The following is a 25,083-nucleotide window of genomic DNA, read 5'->3' on the forward strand; positions in this document are numbered from 1 at the left end:
AGCAGCCATGAAGATAAATGTGTTTGGGGAAGGAATGATTTCAGAATGCTCCCAAGCTAGGAGAGGTTGTATTTATTAAGTAATGACAGCAACTGCACATGTGATGGTTACTGCTGCATATTGTCTACTGAAGAATTCCTGGTTTAGAGGATGTGAAGAGGTGGCATACACAAAGAATTAAAACGTGAGGGCACAGTCCCACTGTGGAGATATCTGAGGAAAATGTATCGTCCTACTTTTCTTCCCCCCCATTCCTTCTGCTGATCTCAGCTTTCTGCCAGTTGCAAGGTCTTCACACCTGAAGTTTCAAAAAGCAAACCTGGCAGAGAAGTCCCAAAGGACGCAGGAGCATTGCTCAAATGTGGGCAAAGCAGGAGGGAGTTGAGTGAGCTACAAGCGTGGGGCAGAGTGGAGCCCCACTGGGGCTCTAGCTGGACTTCCCAGATATGTTATGTAGCTGAATGAAGGCTTCTCAGGTGCTTTCTGCCTCCTGTAGCATTACCTATTTTCCAGAATTATGAGGAGATTTGCCACAAAATTATATTATTATTTCTGCACCAGCCTGTGTTCTGGACTACCTTAACTCTGCCACTCTGAGATAGTGCACTGCTCTGTTCTGTCCATCGTATACCAGCGATACGCCATGTCATGTGTGTGGCCTGGGACGTGCCGCTGGCAGCTCCAAGTGTCTGAAATAGCGTAGGGCTCTGCTACACCCCGCCCATGATTTCGGAGCAGAAACCAGAAGGCACACAGGGGATCCTCTCAGCAGGGGTGTAAAGGAGCATAGGAGTGCTTGAAGGTACAAATCATGGTGGGTCAGTGCTAGAAGCTCAGAGGGCAGAGAAAGCTGAGTCTGGTGAGGTGTTACTCATTCTGCCTTTTAGGAATGATTTATGAAATGCACTTTCTCCCAGATCCTGTTGTCTTTAAGCAGATTATTTGGCATGAATCAGATCTGTTCTGAGCAGCTGCTGTGCTTGACTGGTTCCTGGACTGATGGGAACCCTGAGAAGTTCACCAAAAGCAAGTGCAAAGCCCCACACTTGGGATGCCACAAGCCCTGTGACAGGCTCATGGGTAGAAAGTGGCTCTGTGGAAAAAGTCTGAGCGGTACCTGGTAGACAGTAGTAGTGTGTGGCAAAGATAGACAAAAGCACATGGGGCTGTATAAGCAAGAGTGTAGCCAGCAAGTCAAGAATGGTGATTATTCCCCATCATTCAGCACTTGCAATGCTACAGCTGGAATATTGCTTCCAGTTTTGGAAACAGCTGTTTTCCAATAATTCATTGTACCAAGATGGTCAGAGGGCTGTAGCAAACTACATATTAGGAGAGGCAGGGAGAACTGGGGTTGTTCAGCCTTGAGAGACCCAAGGAGAGATCCCTCTGCTGTGCATACCTGCCTGATGGGAGGGTATAAAGAAGACAGATTCACTCATCTGGTGTGCCCAGTTGGAGGACAACAGGCACAAGTTGGAATTCTGCTCCCATATAAGAAAAAAAAATATTTTAACATGAGTGGTTGAACAAGTAAAGAGATTGCCCAGAGAAAATGTGGATTGTCCATCTTTGGAGAAACTGAAAATTTAACTGGACATAGCCCTGAGCAGCCTGCCATAACTACACCTGATTTGAGGAACAGGTTGGACAAGATGACTCCGGGGGTCCTACCCAACCTGGAGGATTCTACGGGTGTCACCTGATGTCCTGTGCTAAAGTCCATGGCCCTACTTATCACTATTTATTGATATTTTTGTAAGTTTTATGGCCACTGATAAAGTGAAATGTCTGAGTGAACAAGACAGAGCACGTTTCATTTTCATAGGTCATTGCTACAAGGACAAAGTAAATATTTAGCTATGTAATCTGAGAAATAAAACTTAGTAATTACTAAAATAATCTAGAAACTCATGCACAGATATCTCTATGTATGGTATGATACATGTTTATATATATATGCATACATATGTATGATATGGTATATATTTGTTGCTAATGTCCTGGAACACGTATTTACCTACTATGTATATTTTACATGTGTTAACTACTGTGTGGTAATGAATGAATTAGCCTAACACAAGACAAGAGGAGATAGCTTTCTTGACTTTCACAACTTAAATTTTTAAACATACAGCCTGGTGAGGTGTTCAGCAGCCTTAGCATCACCATAGTAAGAGTCTTACACTTTTCATTTCACTTTTTCAGGTTTTTTTGTTACAATTTTGGACAGTTGCTGATACTTTATATTTTTTTGAGTAGGAAGAGTGCAGAACAGTATTTTTCTCAGAGTGCCAAACTAGAACCGCGGTGTGATTTTTCTTTCGTGCCAGCACAGTAAAATTCAGCTTTATTTCACCTGTTATCCTGTGGCAATATATATTTAAAAAAAAAAAAAAGAAAAAAAGTCCAAATTTTTGAATTAAGAATAATTTTGACTTTAAACATACCTGTTGAATCTAAAAATCCATTTGCTATTTGACTGGTTCAAATAGATGCCATTAATAAGCGGCTGTTTCATGATACTTTTGCTGTGAAGCTTGGCCAGTTCGTTACCTCTGTGGTTTCACATCTGATCCACCATTTCCTTCTACAGAGGCTTGTTTGTTTGTGCATCACCAGGGAGCCGTGAGTTGGCCAAGCAGCAGCTCCCACAGCCGTAGGTGGTGACACCTCCCTCACTCTGGCCAGTGTCCTGCAGGAAGTGAGAAAAAGCTGTAACCGACCGTACTGTCTACAGTTAAAGTTTCTGGCAGCATAGCTCCCACTGTCCAAAGAAACTATTTGTTGGAACTTGTCAATGCTGAGAGAGCTGGGTCTGTTCAGCCTGAAGAAGAGAAGGCTGAGGGGGGATCTTATCAATGTTTATAAATATCGCAAAGGTGGGTGTCAAGAGGGTGGGACCAGACTCCTTTCAGTGGTGCCCAGTGACAGGCTATAGGGCAACGGGCACAGACTGAAGCACAGGAGGTTCCATCTGAATATGAGGAGAAACTTCTTTACTGTGAGGGTGCCAGCGCACTGGAACAGGCTGCCCAGAGAGGCTGTGGAGTCTCCTTCTCTGGAGATATTCAAACCCCACCTGGACACATTCCTGTGTGATCTGCTCTGGGTGAACCTGCTTTGGCAGGTGGGTTGGACTAGATGATCTCCAGAGCTCCCTTCCAACCCCAACCATTCTGTGATTCAGTGATTGAACAGTACATTAACAGAGCCCCATGTTTCCTCAACACTATCAGCTCCACCAAAGGCAAGGCTACATGGCCACAGCTCAAAAGCAACACTCTGTGGCGGTTTTGAGGAGAAACCGGCAATGATAGCTGGTGCTATCAGCAAAAAACCCCAAGTGCTTTCCTTTCATGTCGCAGTGTTTCAAAATACAGCCTGGCCAATGGTGTGAACTGTGAATGAGTATTGCGTACCATAAAATCCCAGCAGTTTCCTCGATTAGACCAAATAGTGGTTGTTTAGATAATTCAGGGCTTGAATGACTTCCTCTCCGGAAGCACCGAGACAGAAGTGCTGGGGCGGCACACCTCGGCTGAGCCGCCTCTGCCTTGGCTCTGACAGGAGGTAATCACGTCTTTACAAACACGGGTGAGACGCAGATCACATTTTACAAGAGGAAGCGTCTTTCACAGCACTCACAGAATCACAGAATGTTACCTGGTTGGACTTACAGCCTTAACTTCATGCAGTGGCTATTCTCTGGTGATACCTGAGTTTGAAGCCTAGAATATGAACTTCACACGGCTCCATGAAGTCTTTAGGAGTTGCAGAGGTGAGGAGGGGTTGTGCAGTTTGACCATATGTTTTCATTGCCTTTTTTCTTTGATATATTCCATATTTCTGAATAAAATAGTCTATAACAGGCCAGTAGTGTTTATCTAATGCACCATTCTTTATAAGTGGGTATCTGCTGCTGTTGAGAAAGAACTGGGTGGGTTCTGTTAGGTCCCTGAAAAGGACCTTCGCATTAAGCCACTCAAATGCAAACCAAAGCAATCTTGTCTATAAAGAGTTCTCTCAGTCTTAAGGAAATAACTTCAGGAACAAATGAGCCTTGGACATCTGGTTTGCTTTTTTTTTTTTTTTTCTAGTACAATTTCTATAGTGGAAAAGCACACACATGGCTGTGCATATGTTGTTTAATCTCTTAAATTGCAATTATGATCAAAAAATGAGGAAGGAAGTCTATGACTAGGAGAGCAAGGCAGAGGGGGGAGTTGGGCATATGGGGTAAACTGATATTCTTGACCTCTCCTTCAGGGAGTAGATGTCATCTGTGATTCCCCCTAGCCTGGAAGAGATTATAATAAAGGGATATGCTTTACCTTTTTTGCTCCTCAGGGAGCTGAAGATTGTGGAAGAAGGAAGTTTGCTTCCCTCAAGAGCCTGGCAAATAAGTTCTAGCAAACAGCAAAAACTGTTCCAAACAGTTCCCAAGGGAATCCAGACATGCTCTGTCATAGCTGTATGACAGAAGTGACTATTTAAATTGCTGGAATATGTGGATGCGGGAATCTGCAGGACCATGAAAAAGGTTACTTGGCCGAACTTCTGGTTGAACACCTTGCACTTGACTACTCAGCTGTTCAAATAAAGTTAGTTTAATTTCTCCCAGTATATAGTCTTGTAAGTTCAGTCTTGATAGATTTGATATGATTTGAAATCTTATCTTCAGCGGGGCAAAACCAAATTTTTTATTATTATTTTGCAGGTGGCTTCAGGTGAATGCAATGAAGACACTGAGGTTTACAACATTACCCTTTGTACTGGGGATGAGCTCACTTTAATGGGGCAAGCAGAAATCCTTTATGCAAAATCTTCCAAGGAGAAGTCACGACTCAACACCATCTTCAAAAAAATTGGGAAACTTAATTCAATTAGTAAGCTAGGCAGAGGCAAAATGCCCTGTCTCATATGCATGAACCACAGGACCAACGAAAGCATCAGTCTCCCTTTCCAGTGTAAGGGCAAGTTTAGCACCCGCAGCCCATTGGAGGTGCAGATGCAAGAAGGGGAGCACACAATTCGCAATATAGTAGAAAAAACCAGGCTGCCTGTTAATGTGACTGTGCCGAGTCCTACACCAAGAAATCCTTACGACCTGCATTTTATCCGTGAAGGGCACAGGTACAAGTTTGTCAACATTCAAACCAAGACTGTGGTGGTTTGTTGTGTGCTTCGTGGCAACAAAATTATTCCAATGCATTTTCCCTTGCACTTAACGCTTCCAAAATTTATTCTGCCCGACAGTCTGGTGAAGGGAGAGCTGTGGCATGAATCCCTCATACAGCATTGGTTTAATGTATGCCAGGAACAGTTTGACATAGACGAGTATTCCCGTGCGGTGCGAGATGTGAAGACTGACTGGAATGAAGACTGCAAGAGCCCGAAGAAGAGCCGGTGCCCGGGGCACAGCCACGTACCCAACTCCCTCAGCTACGCACGGGATGAGCTCACCCAATCCTTCCACCGTCTTTCTGTGTGTGTCTATGGAAACAATCTGCACGGGAATAGTGAAGTGAACCTCCACGGCTGCAGGGACTTGTGTAACGAGTGGGCCCTCTTCTCTCACGATGCTCTCCAGTACCAGGAGTCTGGTGACAGTGGCAGCGATTACCTTTTTCCTGAAGTTAGCGAAGAATCCATGTTTCTGCCTACAAAACCAGAGCTTCCTTACGAAGAGCTGTGGTTGGACCAAGGGTCTGGAAAGGCTGGTGACCAGCCTCTCACTCGCTCGCTAAGTGAGAAGAACAAATGTGACAGCTACAGGGGGTCTTTCCGATCAAAGTGTGGTACCGCATCCCTTCCCGTGCCTGCGACTGTTGGAGTAACCACAAAGTCTTCAGATGTTTCCCTACCTCCACCTCCAGTGCCTCCCAAATCAGAAGCAGTAAGTCAGGGTTATTTATGTCGATTCATTTCTTTTTTTCAGCTGGTTAAGAGTTTGCTTGGGATTTTTTTTTTTTTATAGAAGACTTGGAGGGGGGCACATGGAGGGCAAGGAAATAGTGGGACATTGTAAGACGTGCAACTTCAACTAGTTTCCTACTAAGTGTAAGTCATATTCTAAAAATTACTGGAGTATGTTTAATAAAACTGAAGTAGTAGCTTCATCTTGATACTCTCAGGTGATATTTATTGGGGTTTTTTGCTCAGACAAACAAGATCTAAGAATTGTCTGGTCACTTTCTTCCCTTGCTTTCACATCATCTCTCCACATGGCCTCCATGTTTTCTGTTTTCTCATACTTTCTGTGGCCGAAGTGTGTGGGGCATGACCCCACTTTGAACTGCCTCAAATCACCTTAGTGTGAGCGTCTTCAATTAACAAGTCCTGCTAATGAGGACAGCTAGAATTTTTATGGATTTGAAGTATTTGTTGAGGACAGATTGTCTTCTGTGTTACAAGTCTATTGCAGATTTTGAAGAATATTAAGTGTCATCGACTTCAAGGAAACTTTATCAAACTAGACCTGAACTAATCACTCTGTACTGCTTATTAAAATAAAACATGTGCAAATAGGAACACTGCAGAGCTGATAAATGAGCTTTCTACAGGACTCAAATTTAAATAGAGCATGTTTCCTATCCTAGGGTTTCTAATCAAAACTTATGGGAGAAATCACTTCTCCAAACCTGAAATGTCATGGAGACTTCAGAGACAAAAATACAAATATGTTTTATCAACAGGAGCTTATGTGGACTGGGTGGAAAAGCCAACCATCATGTGGTCTCTTGACATAGTCCTAAACATTATTTCTAAAAAAAACAAAAAGGGAAAATAGAAAACTTCCCCCATGGAAGAGTGTCTAGGAATATTTAGCAAAATTTAATACTCATGTCACATGAATCTTGACAGATACAATAATGTAACAAATTAATTTTGCAGGATTTGTGCTGGAATTTAAATAAACATTCTTCCATTTGCAAGTCCAATGATATTTTCAAGAGCGTGGCTGCACAGTAAGCTGAGACTAACCTAAGACCAAACTGCAGCAGAGGAGAGGGAGAGGGAGAGGCGAACACCCCTGTAGGGATGAAGTATACAACTGCAGCCCTTTGACCATGCTGCCAAAACTTCCCCAAAAAGCAGCTGCAGCAGCTTCAGGAAAGTCAAGACATTACGTCGTCTTAGCAAGGAGTGTTTACGTGTAATGTCTTAAGTGCGGGAACCCAAGAGCACTTCCTTGCCGCAGAGGTCAGGTATGCACTGACGCTTTGTCCAGACTTTTGGACAAGTGCCCAGCAGCGCCGTATCGGGATGAGGTTCCCTGGCAGCCTGTGCTGATGTAAACCCGCACGGGGCTGGTCCCACCCTCCTCCTCCTTCTCCTTTCCCAGCCACACGGTCCTGGCTCCTGTGTTGTGCTGGCTCTGGCACTCCTGTGCCTGGGCAGGCAGCCAGGTCTGGATCTGGAAAATGATTAGTTTCCTGCTGATTCCTGCAAGCTGAACTGTTTCAGCACGGGGTCAAAGGAGCTCTGGAGCCTGTGCTGAGGAGTGGGTGGGAGGATGAGGGGGAGGAAGGTTGCCCCCATGGTGGGGTGAGGACAGCCCTCCTGACAGGAGACGACCCCCTGGGTCAGACCTGAGACATGGATGTCTCATGTCACACCTGAAGCGTGGGTAATGGGATGCTGGGAGAGCTGTGGAGTACCTGCACAGCATCGGTGTGGACCGTCAAACGATTGGGGACGCCTCGTGGCTTAGCATCTCCCTTCTGGGGGTAGCTGGGTGGCGTTTGGGGCACCTGCATATGTTGCTTTTTAAGGTCACTTGGAAAAGTGTGTGACTTTTTCATGTGTGTCTTACATTAGTGATGTAATGTGTGAGTGCTGTCAGCAGTTTTGGTATTGTGTTCTAACCATGCAGGAGAAGTAATTTCTGGTAAAGATATTATCTTGCATTTTAGGTGGGCATGGGGTGTAACCCCTTAAGAAATAAAACAAAATTTTAAAAAAACTGCATCTCCATAGGTGATAATAATTTAGGCTCAGTTTTGTGGCTTCCTGGAACAGCTTTGGAATTGAGTATCAGTGGCCTACTGAATTTATCAGTGGGCTGGGGCCAAGGAGATGTTTGCATGATTTCCACGTAGGGTATTTATAGAATAAGATCATCTCAGGAGCTGCTGATGAACATGGGGTTTAGTCATCACTCCCTCTAGAATGATATTCCATAGTGTTTCTGTATAAAGCTTGGCTAGCAATTGCATTTTTGCATGCAGTAAATTTAAAATCAGTGCATAGGAGAGCTGTTTGTAGGAGAGAGAAAAAGACATTCAAGTGTTTCACAGGCTGTTCTCATTTTCTTCTCACCAGCAGGATGGAGCATTCTGATATATAATGCTTATTTTCTAAATACCTTTCAGAAAATCCAAGTAGCATGAAGGCAGAAGTGGGGGATGGAGGGGGGGAAATGACTTCTGAATTAAGGCCTGTAAATTAGAAATTGCTTCAGCCTTCAAGCACTAATTTGCATAAAATCAGAGGCTGTTTTCCTGATTGATTTAAAGCAAATCCCTGATGGAGTGTGCTGCAAGTTCAGACTCCTGGCAACAAGGAGTGTTGAACAGCTTTGCATTACATTCCCAGTCATGCCAGTGATGGGGTGAGTTTTATCCAGGTGGCCTCAGAAGTGATCACTGCCATGGGCACTGGCGATGCCCAGGTTTGGGAGTGACATGCCAGGGCCCTGGGGTGCTGGCAGGGCTTGGGCTGACAACAAGGCAAAGGAGAAGAGGTCTTAAAATCCACCTCACGCCATCAGAAAGTGGTCCCCATCCCTGGGTCATGGGAAGGAGTGTTGGAGCATGGAAGGGTTCAGAAAGCGACGAATAGAAGTCCTGGGACATGCAGTGCGAATGCACTTTGTCTGTATCTGGCAGCCGCACAACATCTAGTGCTTCTGGGCAAAAGAGTATTTCCTACTAACAGCAACATCCATCAAGGTGATTGGCATGTTGCACCGCAGCTGTTCCCTTCCTCTCCCACATTTTTTTTTCATCTGTGTTCACTTGGACCTAGTGTGAGGGTAGCTCGCCTCTGAAGTTTCCTCTCGCTCTTGTCAGTTTAATCTGCAAAATCTCTCTTTTTTATTCCCCTGCTGGGTTTTCTGAGGGCTGTGTCTGGCAGCTGTAGTCGCAGTCTTGTGACAGGGACCAACTGGGACTGCAAACCGGTATTATTTACGGCCTCGTTCTGATCTGCAATCTAGGTCAGCAAAGGAGCTTGGCATAGTTTGTTATGCCAGCACCTTTGAATGCCGGCAGTCTTCCCAGGAAAGAATCCCTTTAACCCTTGGACCGTCTGCTGTGCTCCAAGAGCTCCCCTGAATGGTCTCTCTAACCCCATGGGTATATATTCAATAGCACGCAGCATTAACTTTGCCTGCTCTGACTTGGGAGATATAAAAAAAAAAAAGTCCTTAGGCATCCTTGGGGCACAGCACTAAAATGGCTGAAGAGTTTTATGCCTGAATTCAATAACAAACATGAATAAAATTGACTTTTTTTTTTTTTCTTGAAAGAGCAAATAGGAACCCTTAGAGCAAGATTTATTTCAGTGCTTTATGCTGTTGGACATTTCCTGTAATTTTGACTTGTTTTGAATTAGGAAAAAAATGTACTACAGTGTCCCAGTCCCCAATTTTCCATTTCACAAAAGTAATAAATGGCTTGTTGCATTTTGAAAGCGCTGAAGTGGATTGCAAAAGGTTCCACATTTATTTTGGTTTTAAATAAATTAAATCACTTTAATAACTAATTATGTGTTGCAGAACTGCTAAGATAACTTTTAGTTCTGCAGTGTTGTTAAATTTTAAAATAAACGGTTACTTTCAAACACAAAGAGAATTTCCCTTTTCTGGTGCATCTGAGACTGTTTCAAACAAGAACAGAGAGGTCTCCTCCAGCGAGGGGCAAGTCGTGAGTCCTGAAAAATCTTGCCTGGCATCCTAATTCTCAGTAGCCTTGCTCACCTTTAGCCCTAAAGATGCTCTCCCCAATATGTCCTGATGAGATTAAGGTCTTAATTCCATCATTTTTTCTATGGGGATGGATCCTAGTATTTTGTTCCTACCTAGGCAGACCAAAGTAAATTTCAGATAAGTACTGCTGCAGTAATTTGGTTTAAGCTGCAAAGTTGGCTGGCTGCAAAAAGTGGACCTGTTGGCTGGGTATCTTACTTGAACAGGCTCTTCTGCCCGTGCCTTTCAACTTGTATGTTTTGTTGTTAACCCCATCCGGGACTGCTTGGGGTAGCTACAGAAGGACTGAAGCTCCAGGTTTTAATGCCAGCATCTGGTAAATATGAGACAAAGCCAGGACAGATGGATGTACTATTCTTGGGGGAGGATGGTTGAGTATGAAATAAGTCAGGAAACACTGAAGTCTGTTGAGATCTTCTCATTACGTAAGCTTGGTTCATTATAGCTAAATAAACAACACTAATGAAGTTTAAGCCTAATGGTTTGCTCCTTATAAAATGTAAAGTATCTGGAACTGTCTCTCTGATTTTCTATGGTACTGGAAGGTTCCTCTACATCGTTTCACTGCTGCTACTTTTTAAATGAGTGGATATCAAAGTACTGAAAAGCATCCTAAAAAAGAGTGCTAGTAGCTCTACTGTTTGTAAAGCATTCTTTTGGGCTTCTTTATGACAGCCACATACTGTTGCAAATGCATATCCTTAGCATAATTTTTCTCTTCTCCTCCCTTTTTAATTATTTCCTTTCACAGAATAAGGCACAACCAGATGTGTTTCATCTGGTTGAGAGTGCTGTTGCCCAGATTTTCTTGCCGCTTACTGACATGTTCTTCTTTTGTACAGGTAAAAGAGGAATGCAGGCTCCTGAACGCTCCCCCCGTCCCGCCGCGGAGTTCAAAGCCGTCCTCCACCAGTCCTTCCATCCCTCCTCGCACCGTCAAACCTGCGCGGCAGCAGACCCGCTCTCCTAGCCCGACTCTGTCCTACTACTCATCGGGACTGCACAACATGTATGTGTTTTTGCTATGAGAGCCCCATGCTAGCACTTTTTGAGAAAGTTAAATGAAGCAGTGCTCTTTTTGAAGGCACTTGTTTGTAAAAGCGTGGTACTGGGTCAGAGTTACTGACTTTTTGTGAAATGGGTTAACCTGCCACAGTATTTTTAAAGATTCAAGCAAAGCTTGAGGATTTTTAAAGATTCAAAGCAAAGCTCCAGCAGAAACTATGCTTTACTAGATAGGACATAGCGATTTATATTAAATACTCCCATATATTGGTGTAGGTAATGTCACAGTAAGGTGACACAGGCTGTCTAAATGGAAAATCCCGCACAGTTTTGTATAATTCTTGAAAGTCTTGGATCTTCAAACTTGAACATCTTCAAGCTAGTTTCGAGGTGGGATTTCAGTGCTACATGTGTGCAGTGCAGTCAGCTCTGATAAGTGTGGGCACAAAAGGGACGTGGTAATCCAACAATGCATTGTGCCAGCTATATGGGAACCTATGGGGTGGGTGTGAGGGAGAACAGGGAGGCCAGCAGACACCACTGAGTGCAAAGTGAGGTGCAGCAGAAGAGGGCCAGACAGCTTCCAGATCAAACACACTTCAGCACAAGCCTAGCCCACAAAGTAGAAAATCAACTCAGGCTAACCAGAAGTCAACAGAAGATTTTGAATTCCATGGCTGCGTACCTTTGCCTAGCAATGCACTGTTCTTACTTTGGCTTTAGAAAGTGTATACACCTTCTGGAGTCTTACCTCTTTTTGACTTGAATGTCTTGTTGCCAATACCACTGAAATAACTTCAGCCTAGATGCAGTTAGAATAATAACTTATGCTGCAATTGCCTTTCTAAGCCATACTGCACATTTGCAGCTTAGTGTTGTGTATCTGGCAATGATCACTCTAGATCAAGGCTTCTCGTTTGTTTTTATGAAAGCCTGTTGGGTAGTTCTGTCAAGGATGCCTCCACAGGAGGTGCAAGACCTCCCAGCATTTGGGGCCCACCAAATGCTGCTTTCTGTCTTTGTAGCCAAGAATACATCTGCCTCCCAAGAAACAAGGAACACAGTGAGAAATGAAGTTTCTCAGGAACACAGGTGATATTATTTGCCTCAAACTTCACGGTATTTGCATGAAACTCATCTCCAGCTTGGGTCCAGACCAGATATCTCCATTTTGGTAGAACTGACCTAGTGCTGCTAAAAAATTGGCAATGTGTGGAGTAACCAGATTGCTGGTGAAGTTGCTTTTGAAGTCTTGCCATTTTTAGCTATGATCTTATTTTCTGGATCATGAATGGTTGCAAGACAGTATTTTAAACACAAATGAAAACAGTATGATTTGTCCTTATCTGCCTATAAAAATGCCCAATGCCTGACTTCAGCTGTATTTCAGGTTTCTCTTGCATCCTTTGGCACCGAGTCCCAGTGAGTTAATTTTGGTGGAGGATGAATAAGGAAGCACTTTGGAAACATTAATTTATCAGTTTTCAGTAATTCGATCGATCTTTTAAATCATTAAATGCTCCCATTTCTGATGTTGTATCAGAGAACAGAAACAGGATCTATCCATTTAATTTCTCTGTATTGTCAGTTGTTTACGACACCTCACTAACTGTCTTCTGTGAATTCAACAGCCCAATGGCTAGATTTGTGAAAAATGCTTTGTGCTGAGTACATTAAACTAGTTGGCTGCTTAAAGCAGACAGAAATGACCAGTTGACAGTGTATGCTTGTTGAGGTAAAAAAAAAACATCTTTGCTATCGTAAACATCCAACTGCTTTAACTTGCAGACTTGTATTCATGACATAAACAGGAAAAACATTTGGAGGGCGTGGAGTGGAGAGCAAGGGATGGGTAGTTAAGGGGAAACTGCATCCATTGGGGCTGAGTTTACCAACTAATTTTCCGGTGATACAGATTAGAGCTGCTTTTACGCATCTGCACTTTGTGTCCACGTTGGCTTCCTCTCTGACTCACTGTAAGTTCATGGAGGGCTATTTTTTATGTCAATCCATTCAAAGCTGTGATGGTTTCTTGAAAGCTGCTGTGTCCTCCTCAAGCAGTTTTCACTGAGCTGTCACGAAATGACTATAGAGTTTCTATCTTGAGTAGTTAGTTTGCAGGAGAGAGAGGTGGGTAATTAAAACCACTATGTCAACTGTTAGTTTCCCTCTGTTGTGTTAAATTAGGATTTTGTAAATCTCCTAATTGTCTTTTCAGTGCTCTGGCTTAATTGACCAGAATTCCAGAGATAAATTCAATCCTTCAGACTTTCTTTTAGAAAGCGGCATAAAAGCAGCAAACATTTGCTTTTGATAACAGGTTGCATGCTTTTGTTGATATCCCTGTCTTTCGGAAACACCTCAATATAAAACCATAAGTTCTCTCTGACAGGCTAAGCTTAGTTTACCACCTGAAAGTAGGTCAGGGTTTGCTTTCTTAAGGTGCCTTTGAAAAGCAAGTGTTTCTCCTCGTAGATTTTAAGGATATGGGTGCATAAACACGTTACTGTTGGGTAAGCTTAAAGCCTGATACTTCAACATATACAGCTGGGTCTGCTTACCCTTCTAGCTAAAACTCTTCCTTTGGCTGTAAGCATTAACTTATTATGTGGTTTTGCACTGTTGACCAGTGAGGAAGGATCATGTGCCCTGTGCACACTCAAGTGCCATAAGAAATGAAAATGTTGGCTCCAAAAGGGCTTTTGGTCATCCCTTACGTCAGTCAAGCTTGGATCTAGTGCAATGATGACCTGCCTCTGTTACGAGCGTGTGCATATCATGACACATCTGTGGTGTGTCAATAAAAAATACAGGATTAGAACATCTTCAGTATGTGTAAGGCCGTTCCTTTTCCATGGTGATGTCCCTCAGGAATTCAACAGTGGAAAAACTGAGTGTTTGGGAGATGACACAGAACTGAATTGGGACATCTATTTTTTTACGAGCGTGAAAAACCAAGATGTAAGTCTTCCTCCTGAGGTTTTCGGGTGTATCAGCATCTTGTTAGGCTTGTAAAAAAAGTGAAAGAGCTGTCAGTGCATTATTCAAATGTATTGTTAATTCAAATCTGAAGAGTCCTGCCAGAGGAAAGAAGATTCTTTCCTTGTGACAGCCACCCTCTGACTCTGTCAGATGGTTTATGATTTTATTCACACGCCACATTTTTTGTACTAACTACATCCTTTCTGCTTTGTTCCTTAAGCAATGTCACAGAGAGTGACAACACCAACCCAACTGAGAGCGCACCTGTTTCCTGCTACCCTTGTAACGCGATGAAAACCGAATCCAAAGAGCCTGAGAGCACGATACCTTTGGGAAGCCCCTCACCTGAAGCTCTGCCTTCCAGGTTATCTTGGCCAAACCATTTTTCAGGAACGGCTGACGGCCTGAACAGGAGTGATTTCCTGCTCGATCCAAGCAGGAGCTACAGTTACCCCAGACAGAAGACTCCAGGCACGCCAAAGAGAAACTGTCCAGCACCTTTGACTTTTGACTTCGATGGGTGTGAGCTCCCGGCGGGGTACTCCCCGCTGACCCCAGCAGAGTTCACCAGCACCATCTCTAGCTGTCCAAAGTCAGCAAGTTACTCTCTAGACTGCACAGACGACAAAACTCTGGGAGACAGCGATGCAAAGCAGAGCCATTCGTGTCCTGCCTTACCTCCTCGGGCACCAAAGTCAAGCGAAGATAAACCAGTTACAGACATGTGTCCCTTGCCGCTGAAAATAGATGGTGCTGAGGAGGAGTCAAAAACCGGTTCTCCAGACCTTTCGGAAGATCAGTATCTCATTAAAAAGGGCATGCAAGATACATTCTCTATGTCTTATCCCTTCTCGTCTCCCCTCCACCTCCAGTTAGCACCAAGGTCTTGTGGGGATGGGTCTCCTTGGCAGCCACCCACAGACCTTTCTGGACTCTCGATAGAGGAAGTGTCTAAATCGCTGAGGTTTATTGGTCTGTCAGAAGATGTCATATCATTTTTTGTTACAGAGAAGATTGATGGCAATTTACTGGTTCAGCTTACAGAAGAAATCCTGTCAGAAGACTTTAAGCTAAGCAAATTGCAGGTTAAGAAAATACTACAGTTCATTAATGGCTGGCGGCCCAAGATGTGATGCCAGCTGGTTATTAGTGAAACTATACGAGATGTGCTTGATGCACTTCAGCTAATACATCACTTCCTGTTTTTTGCACTAAAAGTCCTTCCTGTAAATAGTAGTAGAAAAATTCTTACTATGCAGATAAACGTTTTTGGGTGGTGAGTGGATATTTTTTTTTAATGTCGATAATAAAGGTAGAGAATCTGCAGAGGTGTGCCTTGTGCATCTCTGAACATTCAACAGCTGCTAAAAACTGGACACTAAGGGAACTTCTACTCCATAGTCTGCTAAGGCTTAGTCGTATTTATTACTGAACAATTTGATGCTGAAAGACACACACCAATCCAGTTTACAGTTTTGTGTTAACTGTAAAAAAAGTGTATTTCTTACGGGATTATTTCTGTTCAAATAATATTTGGTAACATGCTGTGACTTTCTTCCGTTTCTGTTAACAAAAAGCATGTTCAGATATATGAAAACGCAGTTTTGACACTACATCTGAAAATGTTAAGATTTGCTGTGAAGTGCCACTAATACACTATTCTTGCAGCTTATTTTTATTAACAATATCTTCCTGACTACCTGTAATGTGGATACATTTTCCATGTTACTTTGAGCAAAAAGAGTTAAATGTAAAGCAAGAGTCTTGCTTAGCTCATTGCCCAGAGGGGAGGGAGAAGGGGGATTTTCCTACTGAGACACTCTGCCCTGGCCAATTAAAAGTTTATGACCTGTAGATTTCACAAGTTGCTTTTGTAGTTGGATGGCTAGAGTAAGTAGCACGACTTCTGGATGTGCAGCTTTCTCATGGGAAAGACAGTTCCATGCACAGACTCTTCCCTTGGCAGATCCTGCTCCTTGCAGTAGTCTCGCTCTGGTGAAAGGCAGCTCCTGATGTTTCCTCTGCTGCTGTTACAATCATCTGAAACTGCGCTCGACGGACTGTCCTAAATCTTTGGTCGGATCTGTGTGGAAAGGTGATAGTACCCCTCTAGGATGCCTTTGAAATAAAGCATTAGTGAGGTGGGACGGAACAGGAACAGCACAAGGCACGCTGATGAGAAGGGGCCAAGTGGGGGTTTGGGCCTTGTGATGTTTAAGTTCACCGGTACTGTTTGCAGTGGGCTGGGGGGATGTGGGTGTTAAAGTGGGAGAGAGTGTAGTGTCATAAGATGTGCTCTTTCACTTGCCCAGCTGCAAAAGCTCACTGCTAGAGATGTCATGCAGGAGTGGCCATCAAAAGGGGGCACAGATATGGGAAGGGGACATTAGGCTGCCCCTGGAGACCTTTCAAACGTAATTGCACAGAAGGCTAGAAGTAGAACTAGGTTTTGATAGTCCATTATAGATTTCCCGTGCTTGGCAGACCTCTCCAAAATATGTTTAAATAACCCCAGCATCCCCTCCCTTTGTAGTACTGAATGCAGGATTTGTGGAGATCCTCAGAAAACAGTCTGTGGTGTCCATCCTCAGCAGCTGTGCGTACCCGGGATCTTCAGGTGGTCAGAGACCGGAATGCTGGAGCAGGTTCAACTGCACCTTCTGCTGAACAGAGCCCTGGTCCGGGTGACACCAGCACCTGCCTTTTTACCTTTTTGAAGTTCAAAAAAATCTCTCTTCATTGTAGGGCACATAATGGGAGCACCAAGAGGAAATGCAGAAGAGGGACAAAAATGAGAGCCTGATTTTGCCTTTTTTCCTCAATATAACTGACTCATTTAAAGGATTTTTTTGGAATCATAGACTCATTTTGGTTGGAAGAGACCCTCAAGATTGTTGAGTCCAACCATTAACCTAACTCTGGCACTAAACCATGTCCCTAAGAACGTCATCTACACATCTTTTAAACACCTCCAGAGATGGTGACTCCACCACTTCCCTGGGCACCCTGTTCCAATGCCTGAAAACCTTTCTTTTTCTAATATCCAATCTGAACCTTCCCTGGTGCAACTTGAGGCCGTTTCCTCTTATCCTATCGCTTGTTACTTGGGAGATGAGACAAAGCCCTCGGTGCTACAACCTCCTTTCACGCAGTTGTAGAGAGCCCGTTGCCTAGGCAAATTTCATGTTGAAGCCAAAATGCATCATTTGTCTTGCAATAATGCAAACCACCAGTTCCCAACCAGACAGCAAAGCCCACTTGACGTGGATACTAGAAAGCAGTGAGCCAAAAAATATCTCAATAGAAAAACCGTAAGAGTTCAGAGCTGTCCTCCTTTTCGTACTGTATTGACTTTTAGCAACAAATCAATAGCTTTCTCTGGATGCTTTTTAATTAGCATCCTAAAATATTTTAGCTGCAAGTAGGACTAAATCACCTGTGTATGCTTGTGGGTAGGCACATGCAAGTTGAAGTTAATTGAATTTTAACTCTCACTATGTCAAAGTAGCATTCAAATTTGAAAGGACCAAATTTGAAATGTCAGGTACTTCACTTTTTTATTTGGCTTGTTAATTCCAGGATAAAAAAAAAAAAGTATTCTTGGTAATATTAATATTAAATATTTGTAATGCCCCTAGGATGTTAACATTGCTGAGAAAATAGTGGTCTTTGAGTATGGACGGACACCTATACAGATTAACTCTGCTTACCTGCTTGGAATGTTTTTTTCTTGCAGGCAGCCTGGTGGTATTTGCATTCAGGAGTGTGCTGCGTTGACATCACATATGCATAGGCTGAAATACAACTGGTCTGTTGAAAGGCCCAGAGATGTGCAATGATTTCAAAAGCAAATCCTGTGTGCAAAACTACCAGCTAAAACCTCTAATTGCAAACTTGCTATTCATGTCCTTTCACTTGTCTTGTTCTGGCTTGGTACTGTGTACTTATTTTCATGTGTATGTTAGCATTTGGCCTTTTCTTTTGCCCTTAGCAGCTCATCATCTTAGTTTTCCAAGCCTTTTTTAGTGACTTAGGTATTCTAACCCTTGTGTTGTGTGACTTACATGACTGTGGTGGTGAGCCACCTACTGGGATGCCCAAGCTGGACTGAAGTGTCTGCTCTGTTGAAACTGAGAGAGGGATGAGCAAACGGGCCAGCTGGAGCACAGTGGTTCGTCCTCTCCACCTCTGCCTAGGTAGTCAGGCTGTAGCAGCGCTGATGCCATAGGATCTAATTTATTTGCTTTCCTCTTCGTTGCCATGGTGTTAGGGGTTCAGGAACATCTTTGGCGCAGCAGAAGGCAGTGTGAACAGGGCAGACACGTTCACACTGATCTCATGGGAAGACCCTGGCAGTAAAGGGATGGTGGCACCTTTGAAATGAGGCAGGAGGAATCTTTGAGGCCTTAGCAGAGAACCATGCAATCTCTTGAGAAGGATGGGATGTAAAACCTGGAGACTTAAATCTGTAAAAAGTTACAAAATGCTGCACTGCTTATTGTACTTCAAGATGGAGGGTTACTTCAGTGTTCCTGCTGTGGTTTGGAAGTATCTGAAAGCTCTGGGGAATATCCCTGTGATATGAGCTCTTTATGAGCTGGTGTGAATAGGAGGAGACAGCACTCAGCCTTCAATAGGACTTGCAAACTGTCCTGGCACACCGAGCAGCACCAGGGGACGGGCAGTGTCTCAAAGGAGTCAGTTCTTCTGAACTCTTGGGGTGGCTTCATGCATGGTTTGGTGCAACCCAACCAGCCTGTGCTGTGAGTGATCCCAGACGCTCCTAGGCATCACTTGGAGGTGAGCGATGCGGGAAACCAGCCTGGGTGTGGAGGGCAATGGAGTTCAGCCATGTTGATATGAGCCGTGTTGGTTGTCCTTGGGGTCTGAGAGCAGGCTCTGGCCCGTTTTTGACCCTAGCAGAGGTGTAGCCATTGAGTTCAGGCAACATGTGTCATGCCACAGCGGACCTAAAATCTTTATTGCTTTTTGGAGGCTGCCTGCTAAAATAGGCCAACCCTAACCTCAGACTTCTTTCCTCAGATTAAGTAAAAGCAAAGCCTCTGGTGCTTATTTAGATATCAGTGTCTGAAGTCATGCGTTATCCTTGTGTTTTTTGTTTGTCTGGGGGTTTTGGTAGCAAAACCGCTGGCATGTCATTCTGTATGGAGCTGTCTCTTTGTCCTGCACCAGGAAACATGTTCTTTCTATGCAACAGTCACGTGGCGGCACAAGGACTGATGCGACCTTCAGCAGCGAAAGCTGAATTCTGGCCTCGGAGCTTTACTGGAAGTGGACACAGAACTGGCCAAGGGAGGGATGGGGAAGAAACTTGAAATGGAAATACTGGTTTCCTTTAAACTCTCATTGTGCCTAGGATTAAGATTCTTTGTATCGCTGCCTGGCTGTCTAACCAAAGCTTTATTGAAATCAACTCAAAGTGCATATTTGCATTCTTGTTCTTGCAGTTTTGTAAAAATTGCCTATGGCCAGAAACTTAAAGACAGAAAACATTTGGTCCATCCAAAATTAGAAGGAAAATGCATTTCAAAGCATTCTTTGTAGCTAGAAACAAGGGTTTGAAATAACTGTATATTACACAGGGTATTTTCCAATACAACAGTTTTACTTGCCACTTTAATTGACTTTATTCCACAACAGCAGCTTCAAGAGAAACAGAATAAATAGCAATGCTGTCTCAAAAAAACCCACCATGTTTCAAATCTGCCTATAAATATTTGAACTGTTTTCTCCTATGTTTTCTTCTCGAGTCAACTCCTCCGTTATCTCCCAGCTAAATAAAGCATCCTGGCACCAGTTACTTGGTCAGTAAAGTCCTGCCTGCGGGCCGGGCAGGGCGTACATCATACCACTTAAAAGGCGAACACCAGCCATATGTAAAAGGACCAAGACTTAACCAAACTCTCCTGGCTCCTCTTTTTGATGCAGCATTCCAGTGCACAAGCTAGAAGGTACGAATGAAATCATAATCAAAGTGAGGGATCGTCCATTTTATTCATGGCATTAGGGACGGCAGGGCAGTAGGGAAATGCAGGCCCCTTGTTGAGACCTAGCAATAAATGACTCTTCATTTGTCGTGTCTCAAACTCCTAATAGTCCGGGAGTTGATCAGACATGACTGTTTCTGTGTGTAATAACCAAAATTTTCAGCGTGAAAATCTTCAGAGTGATTCTCTTGACTTGGACAATCTTCTGGATTATATTAAAAATATTTGTTAGTTCTTAGCTCTTTAGATTCACTTTGGGTAGGTCAAAAAAGTAACACTTGGGATAAAGAGAGAAAGCCCCAAATCTTTGGCTTAGTACATTTCCGTTATAAAACGAAGCATGGTTTTTGTGGAATTCTGTGCTGTTTTGGGCTTTTGTGTAAAAGGCTGAAAGCAGTTTTATTATTTAAACCAGGTGCAAATAAATATCCCTGTAATGTATATGAACAAATTTAAACCACGTATTGTAAGTGTATAAACTGTATATTAAAGACACTATTTTCATGATATTTCAAATGTGTACAGAATTTGTTGTACTAAATGGGTTGGGTTGCACATATTGTATAAAATGGTTGATTTTCATTTAGTAATTTCAATGACTTATCCTCTTGCTCATCTCAGTATAATTCAGAAATAAGCACCTCTCAAATAGTGAATTCACCAAGTAAGATTGGGATAATTGAGAGGAGCAATCAGGCTTTTGCATTTAACCTCTCAAGACACATTACTTTCCTCTGTCTTGCAATTTCACTTGATCCCCTTCAGCAAGAGTATCGAGCTGTGTGTTCCCCAAAGAATTTGTTACCAGACAGCTTTCCTGTCTCTAGCAGACATTCGCCTAAAACATTATTTTCCCAAGCCCTCGGCCTATTATCTTTGTTTTAGCAAAATGTGTTCAATTATAATTTGGATATGCTTTCAAGCGCAAGGCCATGCACAGGTATTTCTGATTTGCAAACAGTCTCTGAAGCATTTATTGAGTGAGGAGAAAATTAGAGACAAAACAATGTTGTGCTCTAGGTTGCCCCTTCACGTTTCCTCCAATATTGGCAATAGGGGGAAATGTCAGCTCTACAACCACCCAAATGTCATGCAGATAAGTTGCTGTTGTGCCAAATTCTCCTTGGGCTGATGCATCATTTGCTGATACTGGGCCAAAAGATAGTGTACTCCAGCACAACAGTAGTTGTGGAGGGTTTTATGGAGGGACTCATATGTTTATAAGAAAGAAAGCAGGACAGGATCTACCACAGGGATTGCCATTGGATTTGAGGCAGAGGGGATTTACTTGCCTCCAAACTTCAGATGGGAGAGGGGAGGAGTGTGTCTGGAGGCAGGATGTGCACCATGGGGGAAGGGGGAACAGAGAGGAGCAGAATTGCTTTCACAAGTTAAGAAAAATCTCATTTACCATGAGCAGGGCTGTCCAGGCCACATCTCTGCTCCCCTCTCCAAAGAGGGGAAAGGAAAATATTTAATTTTCTGAATGCTCCCATCAGCTGGATCCAGGCTGGGTGAAAGGGTCTGCAGGAAAGTATTCGATACATGAAAGGGAAGTGAAGGGAAGGGCTATAGCACAACTCAAAATGTGGCCATCTCCCTGTCAGGAAAGCGCTGTTGTAAGGCAGATGTTTGCTGTTCATGTGTGTTACAGCAGTCATCGAGCCTGACACAAATCTCCTGTCTAACTCTAGTCACCGTGGCTACCTATAAATATGAATAAGGAATACAGGCAGGAGAGGTACCTGAAAATGCAGCTCTCATCTCTTCAGGAAGTGCAAGCTTAACCTTTATGGATGTGCTGCTCCTCTTGGTGTGATACATACACCAACTGGAGCTCCCCTAGATGTGTTAGGTGGGTATTTACCCCGTTCTCCCTCCACTGGGGCTCCTGTCCTTGAGTTGCTATGGGATTCAGGACATTGAGAGCGCCTGATGGCCTGTCTCGTGACACCGGTGACTAATCGCTGCTGTAGTCCTTAGTTGCCATAGACTGTGCTCAGGTCGACACTAGCTTGGGGCACTCTACACCACGCTCTGTTGCCCAGGTATAAACATGCTTTATGTCACCAGATGCACAAATCATTTGCAACCACTTTCTCCCATGCACAGGGTGATCAAAAGCTGCAAACCTGGGCAAAGTTCTCCTGGTCTCCCTCTGTTCCATGCTATGGGCAGATGATGGGATTTGCCATTGCAGAATGAACAGAAAATCTGGGCTGCTCAGGCAGTTGCTCTGGGTTGTTTTGCCCAGGCCCTTGGTGCTGCTGGACCATCTCCCTAGCAGCCTTGCTCCCATGGCAGCATGATTTTTGGTGGTTTCCTTGGCACCCCTTACTAACTGCTGGCTCTGCTTCTATGGGTGGCTGTTGGAATGGCAGCTCTGATGGTTGCACAAAACCTCGAGATTAATTGTATTCTGTATATAGATTTTTTTTTCTTCTCTTGCCCATGGTTGTCACACTTTGTGAAAATCATTTTTGTTGAAAGGTGACAGGGTTTATATTTTTATTCAGTTGCCCAGATCCAGCATCTCTCCCAGGATAAAGCATAGCTATTAATTTTCACTCAGCACAATGAAGAGCTGACATTGAGAGCGGCTTTGAGACGGAGGCGTCTTCTCCCTGTTCTCACCATCAGATTCCAGAGGTGGAAAGCTCAAGATGGGTAACCAAGCCACCACAATGTCAGCATAGAAATACAACCCAAATCTTCATTTATTGCTCAATGAGACCTCAAAATGCCCTTGACTCCTGGGTGGGACAACAGGAATCTGGTGCCAAACACACTTAGATTGAATGAAAACCATACCTCACAGGGAGTCTGGGGTAGGAGGAGGAAGAATGAAAGGAAACTAAATAGGGAGGAAGGAGAAAACATATTTAAGGTGCCAAGTCTAAGGAGCTGGCAGTGAAGCAGAGAGACATGTCCTCTTGCTCCGTGTGGCAGTGGCTGCTGTAGTGCTTGTATGTGCCACACAGTGTCAGACTGGCACACAGCCGCAGGAGACAAAACTGCTGTCGGGGTTGCAGAGGGTGATAGATGGGCTCGGGGATCTCATTAGGACCTTCTGCCAATCCCATAAAAGCTCTGCCATGAGAGGAGCTGTTTTAATTGTGCTGTCACTATTCCATTATACAGTATCGACAATTATTCTTAATGAATATGGGGGTCAGTGAGGCAGGTCTCCAGGGCTGGGCTTCCAGTGGATTAGTGCAAACAGAAAGCAAGAGGAAACTCTAATGGGTTGACAGTGTAAGAATTGGCAGAATGTCTGGCAGAGCGCTGGAACTGCATATATTTTGGCTAATCTTATTTATTTAATGGCAGCTCTGCAAGTGGGAGAAATGTATGACAGCTAGAAACTATCCTAAATGCTTGTCCTAGTTAGCCTTTGCTCCTGAAGAATAGAGCATAGGCTGTCCTGGCAAGGTGTCCTTCAGTTTCATCCTGAAGACAATGAGTACTTTTATCCTTCAAAAAGACTGGAAAATCATATTGGAATAGTATTTCATTGAACCATACAACGGTTTGGGTCAGAACAAACCTTTAAAGATCATCTAGTTCCACGCCCCCACCATGGGCAGGGACACCTTCCACTAGACCAGGTTGCTCAAAGCCCCATCCAGCCTGGCCTGGAACATTTCCAGTGGTGGGGCATCCACAGCTTCTCTGGGCAGCCTGTTCCAGTGCCTCACCACCATTACAGTACAAAATTTCTTTTTTATATTCAATATGAATCTGCTTTCAGTTTAAAGCCATTGCCCTTTGTCCTGGCACTATACACCTTGGTAAAAAGCCTCTCTTCATCTTTCTTACAAGTATTGAAAGGATGCAAGAAGGTCTCTCTGGAGCCTTCTCCAAGCTGAACAACCCCAACTCTCTCAGCCTTTCTTCACGGGAGAGGTGTCATGGCCCTCTGGCCTTTTTCATGGTCTTGAAATTTCTCCCTTTGCTAATAAATCAGTGAAAATGCAGTAAAGATGGGTCTGTATCTGTCCCACACTGGTCTGCAGTTCCTCTTGCCTTACTATTGATTTATTTTTGTCTTCCGCTTCCCATAATGAAAGGCAGTGATAGTTAAACAGTTTTCTCTTACCTATCTAGAAAGCTTTCCAATAACCCTTCCTTCCTGACTTTTAAAAAAAAAGGACACATATGGTTTCTTCTTTTGATTCTTCTCTGCTACAGCTTGTTTACTGAAAAAAAAAAAAAAAGAAAGTGTAATTAAACAGTGTTTCCAGTGCTTTTTTTTTTTGCCTTATAGAATTCAATCTGGGTTTCTTGTGCAATGCTAAACACTAGGACTTGGAAACTGAGCCTCCAGTGGGAGTGCAGTGGGCCAAGGATAAAAAGCTCAGTAATTAATCCAGGTTTCCCAGCTTGAGCTACAAACCCAACCCAGCACAGCTTTTCATTTTGTCGCCCTCTTCTGCTACTCTTTGGCCTCCACAGACCAACTGGGTTCCTCCTGCTGTGGAGTGATGGGGTGGTTGCAGGGGCTGCGTGGCTGCCTCTGGTCCCACACAGATCCCTACAGGTATGTCCAGGTGGACCAGCCCATCCTTTTCTTGCCCTGATCCTGCCGTCTGTACCCCTCTTGCTCTGAGAACTTTAACCTCTGAGCTTTCTTTGCAGATAAACTTGGTCTTGGCTTCCACCATGCCTACAAACCCTGAAGGACTCAGGTAGGGTGATATCCACATATAAAAGCACATAACTAATGTTTATAAAATATCCCACTGCTGTTGAGCAATGAGAACTGTTTTGAGGACCACAGAGCTTTGAGTTGATGGAGTTTCTTTCATTCTTCTTCTCTGGTTCTTCGTATGTGAAATGAAGCCACTCCCAAGCCCAGCATATGTCGCGATATTTCTACTCCTATCACCCTGAAAGTGGTTTGGTTATTTCCCCACTCTGGGGATTACTGAGACAACTTCAGCTACTGTCTAGTTGTACAGAGTTCAGTTTCCTAAGCATGTACAACATCACTTATATTTGATTGCCAGCAGCTAGAATTTGATTTTTGTAGTTTATCCAAATGGCTTGTGTTCATAATTCCTTAACCCAGTGTTTTTATAAGAAAATTGAAAT

General features: G+C 43.7%; 1 protein-coding gene across 1 annotated transcript in view; it reads left to right on the forward strand.

Annotated features, from left to right (window-relative positions):
• Nucleotides 1-20,498, forward strand: part of GAREM1 (GRB2 associated regulator of MAPK1 subtype 1) — a 104,863-nt gene extending 84,365 nt beyond the window's left edge. The window contains exons 4-6 of the mRNA XM_065830371.2: nt 4,721-5,899; nt 10,837-11,003; nt 14,202-20,498. Of these exons, the coding sequence (XP_065686443.1) occupies nt 4,721-5,899; nt 10,837-11,003; nt 14,202-15,114 (2,259 nt within the window). The 3' untranslated portion in view covers nt 15,115-20,498. The remainder of the gene's footprint in view (nt 1-4,720; nt 5,900-10,836; nt 11,004-14,201) is intronic.
• The last annotated feature ends 4,585 nt before the right edge of the window (nt 20,499-25,083 follow it).

Source organism: Patagioenas fasciata, chromosome 2 (genome assembly GCF_037038585.1).
Source record: "Patagioenas fasciata isolate bPatFas1 chromosome 2, bPatFas1.hap1, whole genome shotgun sequence".
Lineage (NCBI taxonomy): Eukaryota > Metazoa > Chordata > Aves > Columbiformes > Columbidae > Patagioenas > Patagioenas fasciata.